Below are 13675 nucleotides of genomic sequence, written 5' to 3'. Positions count from 1 at the left end.
CAGGCAGGCAGGAAAGACAGCACCTGCCTTTCCCTGTTTCCAAAGCACTGAATTAAGCTCATCCTAACAGCTCTGAGCACTACAATTCTTTACAATTTCCTTGCATATAAAAGTACTGAATATCAACCATATAATTTAAGTAGGTTTTGACCTAAAATTCTCTGTAGGAGTTCTCACGGTTTCACAAAGAAGTCACACCTATGCTGAATGGTCTTCAGAATAACAGAATGGAATGGAAATCCCTAGCTGATGAGTATGAGGCAAAGATGAGGGTAACTGAAGACGACGTGAAAAAGCAGGAAGAAAACATGATTGAAAAAGGTTAGATGGAATTTTTTTCCTTCTTGCTTAATCCACTTAGAAGGTGGCTGCTGAAGTACCTCTGCAGAACACTGAGTTTTTAGAAATAATATGAAAACCACAGAAATCAGTGGGATCAGGGTTCGGTGAGCAAAGTTTCAGTTCCAACATTGTGCATTAGCTGTGAGATTGTGAGCAACCTGATTAACCTCTCTGAGCTTAATATTCCTTTCTATATACCGAGGAGGTTTTACAGATCTCGGAAGACTTAAGGAAGCCCTACATGTAAAGCAAAGCTGGCCAGCTGAATGAGGTGACTTCACAAGTACTCCTAAGACTTGGCCTGCGCTTCAAATGTCTCCACGCAATGCTGTTCTCCCTGATAAAATTTCTACTCCTGAAGTCACTCTGTTAAGTTTAACAACTTCAGAAAGCCTCTGTTAAGATGCTTAGGATCAACTTTAGTACATCAGATGTCTCAAAATGTCATCTTTAAAGTGGAATGCTAACGTGATGACTTCATATTTTGTCTTGCGAGTTCAGCACTCAAAGTTTTGTAAGAAATTCTTGTTTAACAAAGAAATCACCTCTATCTGGAAAGGCCTTATAAAACAGAAGATACAACGTCCGTTTCAGAAGATTCTATTGTGTGTAGTGGTATTTTAAAGACTTCAGAGGAGGAATTTTGCTTAAAAGGTTAAGGCTATTCAACAGACTAAGGTTTCTGACTCCTTGATATCCATTCACTTACACACTTAATGGGTGTCTATTCTACACAAGGCCCTGTTTTAGGTAGGCCCTGGGGAAAGAGGGGTTCCTTATCTCAGATCTTACTGTCTGGTTGGAGAACTGGATATGAAACCGATAAATGAACAACTGATTATCTACCGCGTTTCCCCGAAAATAAGACCCAACTGGAAAATAAGCCCTAGCATGATTTTTCAGGATGACATACTCTGAACATAATGCGTCTTTTGGAGCAAAAATTAATCTGACCCGGTCTTATTTTCGGGGAAACACGGTAACTGTAATTATCAGAGAAAGCATGGGCATTCCATGCTCCTGAGGGATCCTGGAAGGCTTTCCTGAAGAAGGATGCCTCTGCTAAACACTGAGACTTTGGCTAAGCAAAGAAAGGCAGAGGTTGGGGAGGAAGGGAAAGAACAGAATATGTGCAAAGGCCTTGAAGTTGGCAATAAGCTCGGTGCAATTGAATAACTTAAGTGGTGTAGATGGGGATCTAGAGAGCAACAGGGCAAAGTACCGGAGGAAGCTGGTAATGTGGGCAGCTCTGCCAGGTAGTGGGTTGTCTTCAAGGCCTTGCTGAGGATTTGCCCTCCAGGAGAGTAATGGGAAGTCTTTAAAGGGATTTAAACAGGAGAGCGGTAAGATCTGATTTGCACTTCAAAATGATACAAAAAGATAACAAACATGGTCATTTTCTTGAGCAAGTGAAAGCAAAGATATTTCTTAGTACAATTAAATATTTATCTCAATTTTATGATGAACGGGATATGAGGTCCTTTAAGTGGCTACTGACATTTTCTTTTACTATGTTTCCCCGAAAATAAGACCTAGCCAGACAATCAGCTCTAATGCGTCTTTTGGAGCAAAAATTAAGACTCTCACTAATACTGCTTATAGTAAAATAAGACTGGGTCTTATATAATATTATGTAAGACCAGGCCTTATATTAATTTTTGCTCCAAAAGATGCATTAGAGTTGATTGTCCGGCTAGGTCTTATTTTCAGGGAAACACAGTAGTTTTCAGTATATTGGACATAGACCTTCTATACTTTACATGCATAAAAAATTACTTCTAAATTTTTTTCCTACTACACTGAGGCCTCTGGGAACTAGGAACATTATTTTGTGTCTCCAGGCAACAAGCTTTGTCCCTGGCACAAAGCAACAACTCAGATTCCCGGATTGTGTAGTTCAGTGGTTCTCTTGAGAAATAGATGTTATAATTGGCTAATCATTTATTAGTTTCTATTTTTCAAACGGACCTCTTCTGAATATGAATTCAGGTTTTTAAATGGTCAAACCCTTAGTATTTGCAATAAGTTAGAACTATTAATTAGGCTATAAAGTTAATACTAATATGAGTGTTAGAATAAAAACACAGTATTTCCACTGACTCTCACTAATACTGCTTTTCTCCTTTTTACTGTAGTTGCAGAAGATTCAGGAGGTGGTGGTGATGACAGAAAGTCCAAAACATGTCTAATGTTGTAATATAATACAATTGATCTAAATTTCAAATATTGTTTCTACTTTTGAAGAAAAACAAAATATTCAAAAGAACTTCAGCAAATTTCATTCAACAAACCATCAAGTGACAGAAAAAGAGGAGCTTTGGTGGTGGCACACCTTTCTCTTGTGACTACCAAGAGAAAATATACTGCTAACCTGAAAACCCTAGAGGGTAAAATAAAGTTCAACAGAAGTGTAAAATAAGAGGAAAATGAGTGCATTTTTGGTGCCAATTTGTTTTAAATTAAAAACAAGTTAAAAATTAAATAATCCTGATACTAGTCACCAATTCTTTAAGAGTTCTTATTAATTATATTCATTTGTTGGGGCTACCATAACAAAATATCACAGACCGAGTGGCTTAAACAACAGAAAATTTTATTCTCACAGTTCTGGAGGCTGGGAGTCTAAGATCAAGATGTTGGCAGGGCTGGTTTCTTGTGAGGCCTCTTTCTTTGGTTTGTAGAAGGACGTCTTCTCCCTGTGTCTTTACATGGTTTTCCTGTGTGTCTGTTTTGATCTCTTCTTATGAGGACACATATTAAACTCATATGACCTCATTTTACCTTAACTACCTCTTTACCCACCCTATCACCAAAATACAGTCACATTGTGAGGTGTGGGGATTTGAATTTCAACGTATGACTCTGAATGTCAACATATGACACCCATAACATTAATACTTGCGATTTATACCTCAAATCCCTTCCTAAACTAAAAGACATTACATGTCTTAATGTAAGAGTAAATACAGTATAGAATGTATCAAAGAAAAAGGATGTCAAATGTTATTCTATCTGAAATGCTTATCATCTCTTTCCTCTAATTTTACTACTTTTGTAAGTTTATAAACTGTCTTTGTCCTATGCCCATCCCTCTCTGCAAGCCTGAAATCAATTATTTTATGTGTAGCTAATATTTTTTTATGTTCAGAACTATTCTTCTAACTGAAAGAATTATCAATTTATAAGACATTACCTGGATAATCCCAATGTCAGATAAAACAGCTAACAATTATTATGCATTAAAAAGCATGTGATTTGATTATGTAAGACTTTTACTTATCAAAAGTTGTTTGGAAGGACTTCAACAGAAGTTACTTTAAAAAAAAGATTACCAGAACTATATAGCAGGCATTCTGTACACTGACTTATAAAGAGAAACTAAGGACAATCAAATACTCCTACTACATGGTGTATATCTGGACATCAGAAAAATTTAAGATTTCTTCTTTTAATATCTATAATCATAGACCAAATTGGAAAACAGGCCAAATAATAATAATTGCACCACAGATTTTGTCAAAAGATACCTGAAGTATTATGAATCAAATTGATGATCTATGAACTTCGAATGTTTTGTTACAGAGATAATTTTAAGCAGTCAAGAAGTCAGTCACCATATGTTATATTTTTACAAGTTAGGTACTTAGAATCCCAATTGTTACTCTCACATTAGACTGTGACGTCCGTGAGATAAAAGTTTTTGTCTGTTTTCCTCTGGTTCATAGCTCTATCCTGGCACCTAGAGAAGTGCCTGGTATAAGGTAGGTGCCTGGTAAATATTAATGAATAATATTTTGAATAAATCTCATATTAAACAGGTATAAATGAGGACTACCTATAAGTTAATAAAATATTTTTAGGGAGAAAAAACACTCACTCGATATATACACCCAAATGAGTGTTGTCTATTTATGTCATCACCATGGGCAATAAAATAAGATATGATGCTTATAAAGTAAAAAAAAAAAATAATAATTTTGAAACTTCACTTCTAGCATTATTTTAGAAACTGCATAATTTTATGTAATTTTTGACCCCAAAATATCAGTCAGTTCAAAAAACTTCCCCTCCTCATTCACTAGGAAACAAATTAGTATAGGGAAGAGATGTGCCACCTCTGAAGGTCTTCAAAAATAGGAACTTTGCTTAAGAGCAAGTGTAGGAAAGCACAGTTTCATATCACAAACCAGTGTTCCACTGAATATCACTGAATGTACTACAAGTTTGAAATAGGTCTGTTGGAGAATTAATCATTCAGCTCAACATCTCTGAGGTCTTTTCAAATACTCCTTAAAAATATGACCTGTCACTGTATGAAGGAATTAGGTGTTCATATAATGAAGAAATTTAGAAATGAACTTGATGTCCATAAACTGTACTTGTAATTCCAAATACATGGATCTATTTTGAAAGGGTTTTACCATGTTTCCCCCAAAATAAGAAGTAACTGGACCATCAGCTCTAATGCATCTTTTGGAGCAAAAATTAATATAAGACCTGGTCTGATATTATATAAGACCCAGTTTTATATTATATTAAAATAAGACCGAGTCTTATAATTTTTGCTCCAACAGACGCATTGGAGCTGATAGTCCAGCTACGTCTTATTTTCAGGGAAACATGGTAGATATCTTCCCTAGTTAATATTTAATTTTATAGTTATTTTCTAATGACTATTAAACTATGAATATATTTTATTATAAAAATGTTTAGCTTCATATATTCCATTATCAGTTTTGTTGCTGAACATTGGAATAATTTTTCCTAAGAAATCAAGATTCCTTTTTATTCACTATAAGTAGTTGGATAAAAAAAGACGTAATTTCTTTAAAACATGAGGGAACTTTCAAACAGTGTTTAACATTAATAAACCAACACTGATTTACTTACTGTTTTCTGATAGTTTAGAAAGACTGGATAATTATTTCCTAGATAGTTCGTTCCTTTGTAGCACTGTCCAACATAATGCCTCACACATAATAGAAGTCTGAAAAATATTTACTGAATTCATAACTAATAAAAAAAAGTCTGATACTAACCATTTAAAAATAAGACACTAAATTACTTATTTTGCAATTTAATGCCAATCATCCCACACTTGTCATTAATAAGAGTATACATTCGGGGAGGCCGGATGGCTCAGATGGTTAGAGCGTGAGCTCTCAACAATAAGGCTGCCGATTCAATTCCCACATGGATGGTGGGCTGCACCCCCCGCAACTAAGATTGAAAATGGCAACTGGACTTGGAGCTGAGCTGCACCCTTCACAACTAGATTGAAGGACAATGACTTGGAGCTGATGGGCCCTGGAGAAACACACTGTTCCCAATATTCCCCAATTAAAAATAAATAAATAAATAAAACAAAATGTATCAATAAATTCTTTTGAAAATTTGATGAAAAGTATGAACCCTTTCCCCAAAAAACACACACAGACACAGAAATTTACACAGATTCTAGGATTGCTTAGACCTCCTGATGCATAGCCATTGACTCTTGGCGATATGGACTCTGAATTAAGAACTCATATTTTTAATATATCCCTGCATATAAGTAAATCCATATTTCCATGACTGTATCTGAGATAAGTTCTATGCAAACAGTATTATTCAGATAAATTACCTTACTATGTAAGCTCCGTTGGAGTCAACTTTTGTGAACATATCCTCTGTTTTAGACTACTGGGGCCTCATTTGGTTTCCTGTGGTATTAACTTATTTTATAATAAATTATCCACACACTGGAAAGTCAAATTTGATTATAACAAACTCCCTTATGTGGTAGAGGTGAGAAGAAAGCAAAGCAAGAGAAAGTAAAAAGAAAAAGCAGCTGGAAATAGGTGGTAATGGGAAAACAGGTGCCCAAAAGAGGGATGCTAATGTATCAAAGGAAAGAAGTTGAAGATATATACTTAATCTATTTTATAATTTTTGTCAGGCTCCAACAATCCTAATAATTTTCAACTAATTGAAGCAAAGGAAAATAAATATAAATCAGTGAAAAAAAAAAACCCTACAAAATAAAGGAGTAATGGAATCTCTGTACAGTATACTAGCTCCATCCTCTAGGAGCTACAGAGGGAACAAAGTTATAGATAAAGAGATATACAAAGCATGGGGGAAAGTGTTTTCAACAGAACTACTGAATTTCCAAAGCATCTGATGTCTTCAGAGTAGCTGAATTTTTATTTCCAAAGACAAACCACTCAAGCTGCAACTTGTAGATAAAACTTTTTGAAGTTTCAAAGTGTACTTGCATATTAAGGAATATAGACTCCTTTCTTCAATGTCACAAAAATAAATCTTGAAAATACTCATCAAATTCTTCTTCCCTATTTAAAATAAAAGGCATATATATTGATTATATCAACAATTAGAGAAAAAAATTACAAGGTGACATATCACATGAGATTAATAAAAATATTTTAATTCAATATAGTTGCTGATTCTTCTATATATCAACATATTTCATGATTCAGCCATCAAATGATTCTTAGATTCTAAAATAACTACACCCAAATTGATTATAATTAAAATGTTTTGTACATTGGAACTTTTCCCTAAATGTATTTATTACCTAAGATTTTACTTTAAAGTATTTTGTAAAATGTTATTGTTTCTCTTTACTTTTTGGGTTGACTTTATAACGTCTCTGTTCCATCTCAGTCTGATCAAGAAATGAATGAAAAAGAAACTATTTTAAGGAAAAATACAAGACTTATTCTTAGGAATAGGGAAAATCTGCTTAGGCTGCAAGTTTTTATTACTAAGAGAATAGTAAATATGTAACTGTAGCAGTAAAGATTATGTCTAGAACAAAGAATAGAACTCTGAAAGAAGATATTAATTTATAACAATGTGTTAAAATACTATGAAAATTGCTAAGTATTAAATAAAAATTAATGCTAGGAGCCAGAGCGATACAGTGGAAATAGCACAGGTTTTCAAGTCAGACAGTGTTTAAGTCTTAGCTCTGTCACGTATTAGCTGGGTGACCAAGTTACTTAACTTCTCTGGGCTCAGGGGTTTCTTTTTCTGTTAAATGGAGCATATTACAGTACTTCATAGAGTTGCTGTAAGGATTAACTGTATGCACAGTTGCTTTTCTTCCTTCTGGGAACAGGGAACCAAGCTGGACAGTCAAATTCAGTCTACCAGTATCTTTAGAAAATGCTCTTTTAGATCAGAGATTCACAATGGGATTCCATCACTTGGTTTTAATAATTGTGAATACATAAAGTCATCACAACCGTGTTCAAATTGCAAAAAAATTAATTACAGAATCAAATAAAGTTGATTTAAGAATTATTTGCAATTTGGTATTCTCCATGCTACGGTCCCTTTTCCCTAGCATGACAGCAAAATGTAATAGAATTTTAAAATTTGTATTAAGAACTTAAATATATAAATTAGCTGAATCTCTGTGTGGACTCAGATGTTCAGTACCTGATCAATGTCAAGTTTTTATAAGGTCACAAGGAGTTTTGGATTATGACAGCCTTCTTGGGATTTACTGATATTATCTTTATGGTCTAAAAAGGTGAGGTGTCTCTAAGACCTATTCTGTCATTTTCAGTTGTAAAGCTATTCAAGGGGAAGTTATATGGTTGAAAATTTAGTCAATAATTTAACTAAGATAGCAATATTTTATTTACAACAACAACTTTTTAATAATGACCATATACATAATAATGTATAGTGACCATACATTTAGGAATTCTTTGGCTAAAATAAATAAAAGGTTAAAAGTCACAGAAAAAGTAATCTTGTTAAAAAGACCTCTTTCCAACACACTTGAATTCTATTGTACTGAGAATATATCATATAATTAGCAATATGTTATATAATCAGCTTTTAAATTAGTGAAGTATAACTGATTTAATAGGTCTCTTTCTATTATGAACCAACATGACTAAGGACTAGCATAATAGGACTAAAATTTATTTGAACACTTACTATAGTTGTAGGTATTGTATCAGGTGCTTTATATTCTTTATTTCATTAAACTTTCATAAACTCTATACAGTAGGTATTATTTTATCGTCTTTTAACAGATAAAGTTCAAGTGGTGAACATGCCAGTATGTGACAAGAATTGTTAACATTCCAGCCCATATCCAGACAGCTCTTCCAACCCATAGCAGAGAACAATGCATGTACTGAGTTATCTGTCTTTGGGGGCTAAAGTGGGTGTTGGCAAGTAAACTTTTACACCTAGATATATCTTCAAGGGGCTCCCCTGTATAGGTTTATGATAATCAGAGTATTGTGGATAGACTGCTCTAGAAGCTAGCAAACAACCCTTCTCTGAAGGAATCTAAGCAAAAACCAGAAGGTCATCTGTTAAAGTGAGCTGAGGAGAGATTTACTCACCAAGAAACTGGACAAGCTGGCTGTTTATGGTCACAAACAATGGCTGGGAATACAATCTGATCTTATCAGGCTAGGTGGTCCTTGGCATTAAACACACATTCATGACGGTAAGTTTTTTCATTAACTGTTATCAAGAATGGCTGTCGTCACAGCTTCCTAAACTGATGTAATGGGTATGTATTATATAAGGACTTACTGTGATTTTTCATCGGTCTCTGGTACTGGGCCTTTCCAAAGTTCAGATTCTGAAGTACTTTCTTCCTCATCAGAGTTTCCTGTTCATTTAAGAGATTTTTTAAAAAATGTGAGTATTATAGTTAAAACATATTTTGAAATAACCACCAATGCAATTAAATTAACTTCAGATTTAATTGCAGTTTAACTTCAACTTTTATGGCTCTCTAGAAATTTAAAATTCACTCTATCAGACTAATAAGTTCTTTCTAAAAGTAAATAAATAAGCTGAGATATACCAAAAAGTCTCAGGAAAAAGACCATAAAATCTTATGGAAAACTTCTCTAAGTTACACTGAGTTAAAATAGCAATTCCAATAGTATTAACTCATAAAGGAATATCTCTTGCAATACATGTGATTGTCTTTGATTTACTTTCTTAATTTATTAGTCATACAAAAGACATCCAGGTTAAGATTTCGGTAGAGAATATATTTACATTAGGATCAAGACCTCAAGAACTGAAGTAGTGGGTAGGAACAGCTAGTTATGAAAAAAATGTCAGACATTTTAAAAAATATTGATTACATTAATTAGAAGAAGCCTGTTGCAGTGAAGAATCAGGGCTTGTCATACACACATTTTTAGGAGTGAAAATTCTGTAAATTCTTTCTTGAGGAAAATCTGGCAATATAGATCAGTTTAGAATTTACATACCCTTTGACTGGCAATGCTGTTTTTAGGAATTTAATTGTTTACTTAAAATAAATGAGCACCTCAGATATATGTACAAAGATGTTCACTGTATAACAACAACAAATGAAAAGCTAAATTCCTACCAATTAGGGATTAAGGATTGGTTAAATAAATACTATACAGCTGTTTAAAAAAACCTTAGCATATCTGTATGTATTATCATGGGGAAATATCCATGCTATATCTAATTTTATAAAGTTACAGAAAGCATGCACACTATAATCTGATTTATGGTTAAAACATTACATATATCTATACAGTATTATATATATATATGTATACATATATTATAAGTTTGTAAGGATCCACCAAACTTAATAGTGATTATATTACTTGTGGGCCTGGGATACTTTTACTTTAAGAATTTCTTTTTTTTTGTATTTTAAACAATGATCATGTATTATCTTTAAAAATCCATAAAAAAATAGATACTTCTATTTTAAAAATATAACAATATAGACATGTTTGCAATGAATCACCCTATATTAGTCAACTAAAAATTATCAAATACTGAAAAAAAAATCATGAGGCAATAAAATTATATGCCACAAAGTAATTACATTAGCAAATAATTCCATTCCAATAATGGCCATTCTTCTAAAAAAAAATGACACAAATTTGGCCAGTCAATACAGAATGTCAGTAAAAGAATATCCCTTGGTTAAACACAACACAAAAATAAAACAGCACTGATTTATCACAATGGTTCTAGCTTTTTACCTGTTGGACTTGGATCCTTGAATCAACACGCATGTCTGAACTTTGGTACCGATTCTATTCTGGCACAAATGCTAACCAAAAGTGGCCAAAAAAGGGAGGGGGGGTTGTATTTCTAATGATCTACATACAAAGATGATAAAAATATAAAACCTTGGGAACAAGATTCCCACTCAATGGCAGCCAGTGTCCCAAACTGAATATGTGAGAAGAAAGAATAAATAAGTCTTCTACTCTTATTTTTATGAAAAACAAAGCACACAAAAATAGTTAGGCCTACTAAAGTTACTGCTATGGTGTCACCTTGTTAATGACGTCAGAGAACAAAACGTACAACGCCTTTGGAAGTGGGAAGCTAATTTCAAAAGGCCTTACAACCAGCTGCTCTCTTGTTTCCTCTCGAGTACTTCGCACATGCCAGTTTGCCTACATCAGTTTTTGGATACCAGACAATCAAGTTTTTCTAAAAAATCAAACCAGTTTATAATAACATTATAAAATAACTCTTTGAAAGAACACATGCTGAAAAAGTGGCCAAATATCCTTAGAGAATCAAATCTACGAGACTGGACTAAATGACCTTTATGGTCCCTAACAATCCTGTGAATCTATCATATTCTAGTTCCCTGAAGGTGACAATAACTACAAATCATTTTTATGATAACTGCTACAACCTGCCAAAGGCGGGAGGGGTGCTGCTAAAGAAATAACAGTTAGTAGAATGGGCAATATGTAATTATGCTCTTGCATCAGTTTCACATCTATGCAGTGATTATTGGCAAGTGGAGATCAGATTTTAAGTCACTGACTCTCGATGATGGAAGGGGATCATGGAGGTCTTTAATCGAACACTTATCTAATGAATGAATCTCTTATTGCAACACCCGGGATAACAAGTGGCTGACCAACCTATGCTTGGATATCTCACTACTTGCTAAAGTAGCCCATTCCCCCCATTGTTTTCTTCAGATTGTCCCAATTGAAAAGTTTTTCCTTAAATTAAGGCAAAAATCTGTCCTCAGGCAATTCTTATTCAAAGACTCTAGTTCTGCCAACCAGGCAACTGTCAGGGCCCAGGGCAGGTCGCCCCAAAATATGTCACAATGGAATATCGATTACTTTGAATTAAAGTTACTCAGGAAACTGCCATTGAAAGAAGAACACTCTGACCTCTCTGTCCGGCTAAAAAGCTCCTTGACCTTCCTTATCTCATCCCTCCCACCCCTTCACTTTTTAAACATCAACAGCTCCTTCAACCTTTTTTTTATGACACAATTTCAAGTTCTGTCAACACCTTGGTTTTTCTATTCTTGATGTGCTTTAAGTTTGCGATGTTCTTTATAGTATGTGATTCAAATTGCATACAATTTTCTCTACATGTTTGGAATAATAAAAGCAGGTCTATCATCTTGATTTTTCTGGATATTATATGATACCTAAATAATTTGGTTTACTGTAGAAGTAGCAAGTTTCAATTACAATAACAAATTGACAGGTCAGATTTTATAGACTTAATTTTTGATCTGACCGGTTCTAAAGAACAAAGCAAGAATTTACAGTTGGGTAAAGACAGTCTATTCAATAAATGGTGCTGGGAAAACTGGACAGATACATGCAAAAAATGAAACTGGATCACGTTCTTATGCTGTACACAAGAATAAACTCAAAATGGATTAAAGACTTAAATGCAAAACATGAAGCCATAAAACTCCTAGAAGAAAACACATGAAGAAGTAAACGCTCAGTAATATTTTTTCTGATCTATCTCCTCAAGCATGGAAAATGAAAGAAAAAATAAACAAATGGGACCACATCAAACTAAGAAGTTTTCTCACAGCAAAGGAAACCATCAACCAAACATATTTGCCAATGATAGATCTGATAACAGGTTAATATTAGAAATCTCTCTCTCTCTCTCTCTCTCTCTCTCTCTCTCTATATATATATATACACACACATATATATATACATACATACATACATACATATATATATGTATGTATGTATATATATATATATATATATATATATATATATATATATATATATATATATATAAAGCTCACACAACTCAACAACAAAAAACAAACTAACTACAAAATGAGCAGGACATGAATAGACATTTCTCCAAAGAGGACATACAGATAGCCAATAAGCATATGAAAAGATGCTCAATGTCACTAATCATCAGAGAAATGCAAAGAAAAACCACAATGAGATACCACCTCACTCCTCTTAGAATGGCTATTATCAATAAATCAACAAACAAGTGTTGGCGAGGATGTGGAGAAAAGGGAACCCTTGTGCACTGTTGGTGGGACTGCAAATTAGTGCAGCTACTATGGAAAACAGCATGGAGATTCCTCAAAAAGTTAAAAATAGAACCACCTTATGACCTAGCAATTCCACTCCTGGGTATTTACCCAAAGAAATCTAAAACACTAATTCGAAAAAATATATGCACCCCTGTGTTTACTGCAGCACTATTCAAAATAGCCAAGATATGGAAACAACTGAAATGCCCACCAATAGTTGATTGGATAAAGAAATTGTGGTACATTTATGCAATGGAATATAACTCTGCCGTAAAAAAAGAATGAAATCTTACCATTTGCAACAACATGGATGGACCTAGAAGATATTATGCTAAGTGAAATAAGTCAGACTGAGAAAAACAAATATCACATAATCTCACTTACATGTGGAAACTAAGGAACAGAATAAATGAACCAACAAAACAGAAATAGACTCATAGGTACAGAGAATAAACTGATGGTTGCTAAAAGGAAGAGTGATAGGTGAAAGACAATAAGGTACAAGCTTCCAGTTATAAAATAAGTAAGTCACATGGATGTAAAGTACAGTACAGAGAAGGGGACTTGGGGGATAGGTGAGAAAGGTGAAGGGATTCAGAAGTACCAATTCGTAGTCACAAAATAGTCGCAGGGATGTGAAATACCGCATGAAGAATATAGTCAATAATGTTATAAAAACTATGTGTGGTGTCAGATGGGTACTAGACTTATTGGGGGGATCACCTCATAAATTATATAAATGGTGGTTACTGTGCTGTACACCTGAAACTAATATAAAATAATATTAATGTCAACTAGAATGAAAAAATATATATATATGGTCACGGGATGTAAAAGTACAGCACAGGGAATATAGTCAACAGTATTGTAATAGCCTGGTAGTGTCAGAGGAGTGGGAGACTTGCTGGGGTTATCACTTTGTGAGGTTTGTAAATGTCTAATCATGATGTTGTTTTGTACACCTGAAACTAGTAATAATTTAAAAAATAAAATAAAAAT

The 13675-nt window shown here is 33.8% G+C and overlaps 2 protein-coding genes across 8 annotated transcripts in view; one reads left to right on the top strand and one right to left on the bottom strand.

Moving 5' to 3' along the window:
* The window catches only part of PDE6C (phosphodiesterase 6C), a 37815-nt gene extending 34841 nt beyond the window's left edge, over nucleotides 1–2974 (top strand). For 3 of the 4 annotated variants that reach the window (XM_074339371.1, XM_019739670.2, XM_019739689.2), the window contains 3 exons: nucleotides 168–321; nucleotides 548–625; nucleotides 2478–2974. In XM_074339371.1, the coding sequence (XP_074195472.1) occupies nucleotides 168–321; nucleotides 548–612 (219 nt within the window). In that variant the 3' untranslated portion in view covers nucleotides 613–625; nucleotides 2478–2974. The remainder of the gene's footprint in view (nucleotides 1–167; nucleotides 322–547; nucleotides 626–2477) is intronic. The other variant, XM_019739680.2, reaches the window with a different exon arrangement.
* A 2429-nt stretch (nucleotides 2975–5403) lies between these two features.
* The window catches only part of LOC109451444 (protein FRA10AC1), a 33329-nt gene continuing 25057 nt past the window's right edge, over nucleotides 5404–13675 (bottom strand). For all 4 annotated transcript variants that reach the window (XM_074339372.1, XM_074339373.1, XM_019739718.2 and 1 more), the window contains 2 exons: nucleotides 8911–8989; nucleotides 5404–6674 (listed from right to left, as the gene is read on the bottom strand). In XM_074339372.1, coding sequence (XP_074195473.1) covers nucleotides 6632–6674; nucleotides 8911–8989 — 122 coding nt within the window. In that variant the 3' untranslated portion in view covers nucleotides 5404–6631. The remainder of the gene's footprint in view (nucleotides 6675–8910; nucleotides 8990–13675) is intronic.

The sequence above is a fragment of the Rhinolophus sinicus genome, linkage group LG07 (assembly GCF_036562045.2).
Source record: "Rhinolophus sinicus isolate RSC01 linkage group LG07, ASM3656204v1, whole genome shotgun sequence".
Lineage (NCBI taxonomy): Eukaryota > Metazoa > Chordata > Mammalia > Chiroptera > Rhinolophidae > Rhinolophus > Rhinolophus sinicus.
The sequence above is the reverse complement of the archived record's forward strand: the minus strand, read 5'-3'. Positions and strand labels throughout refer to the sequence as shown.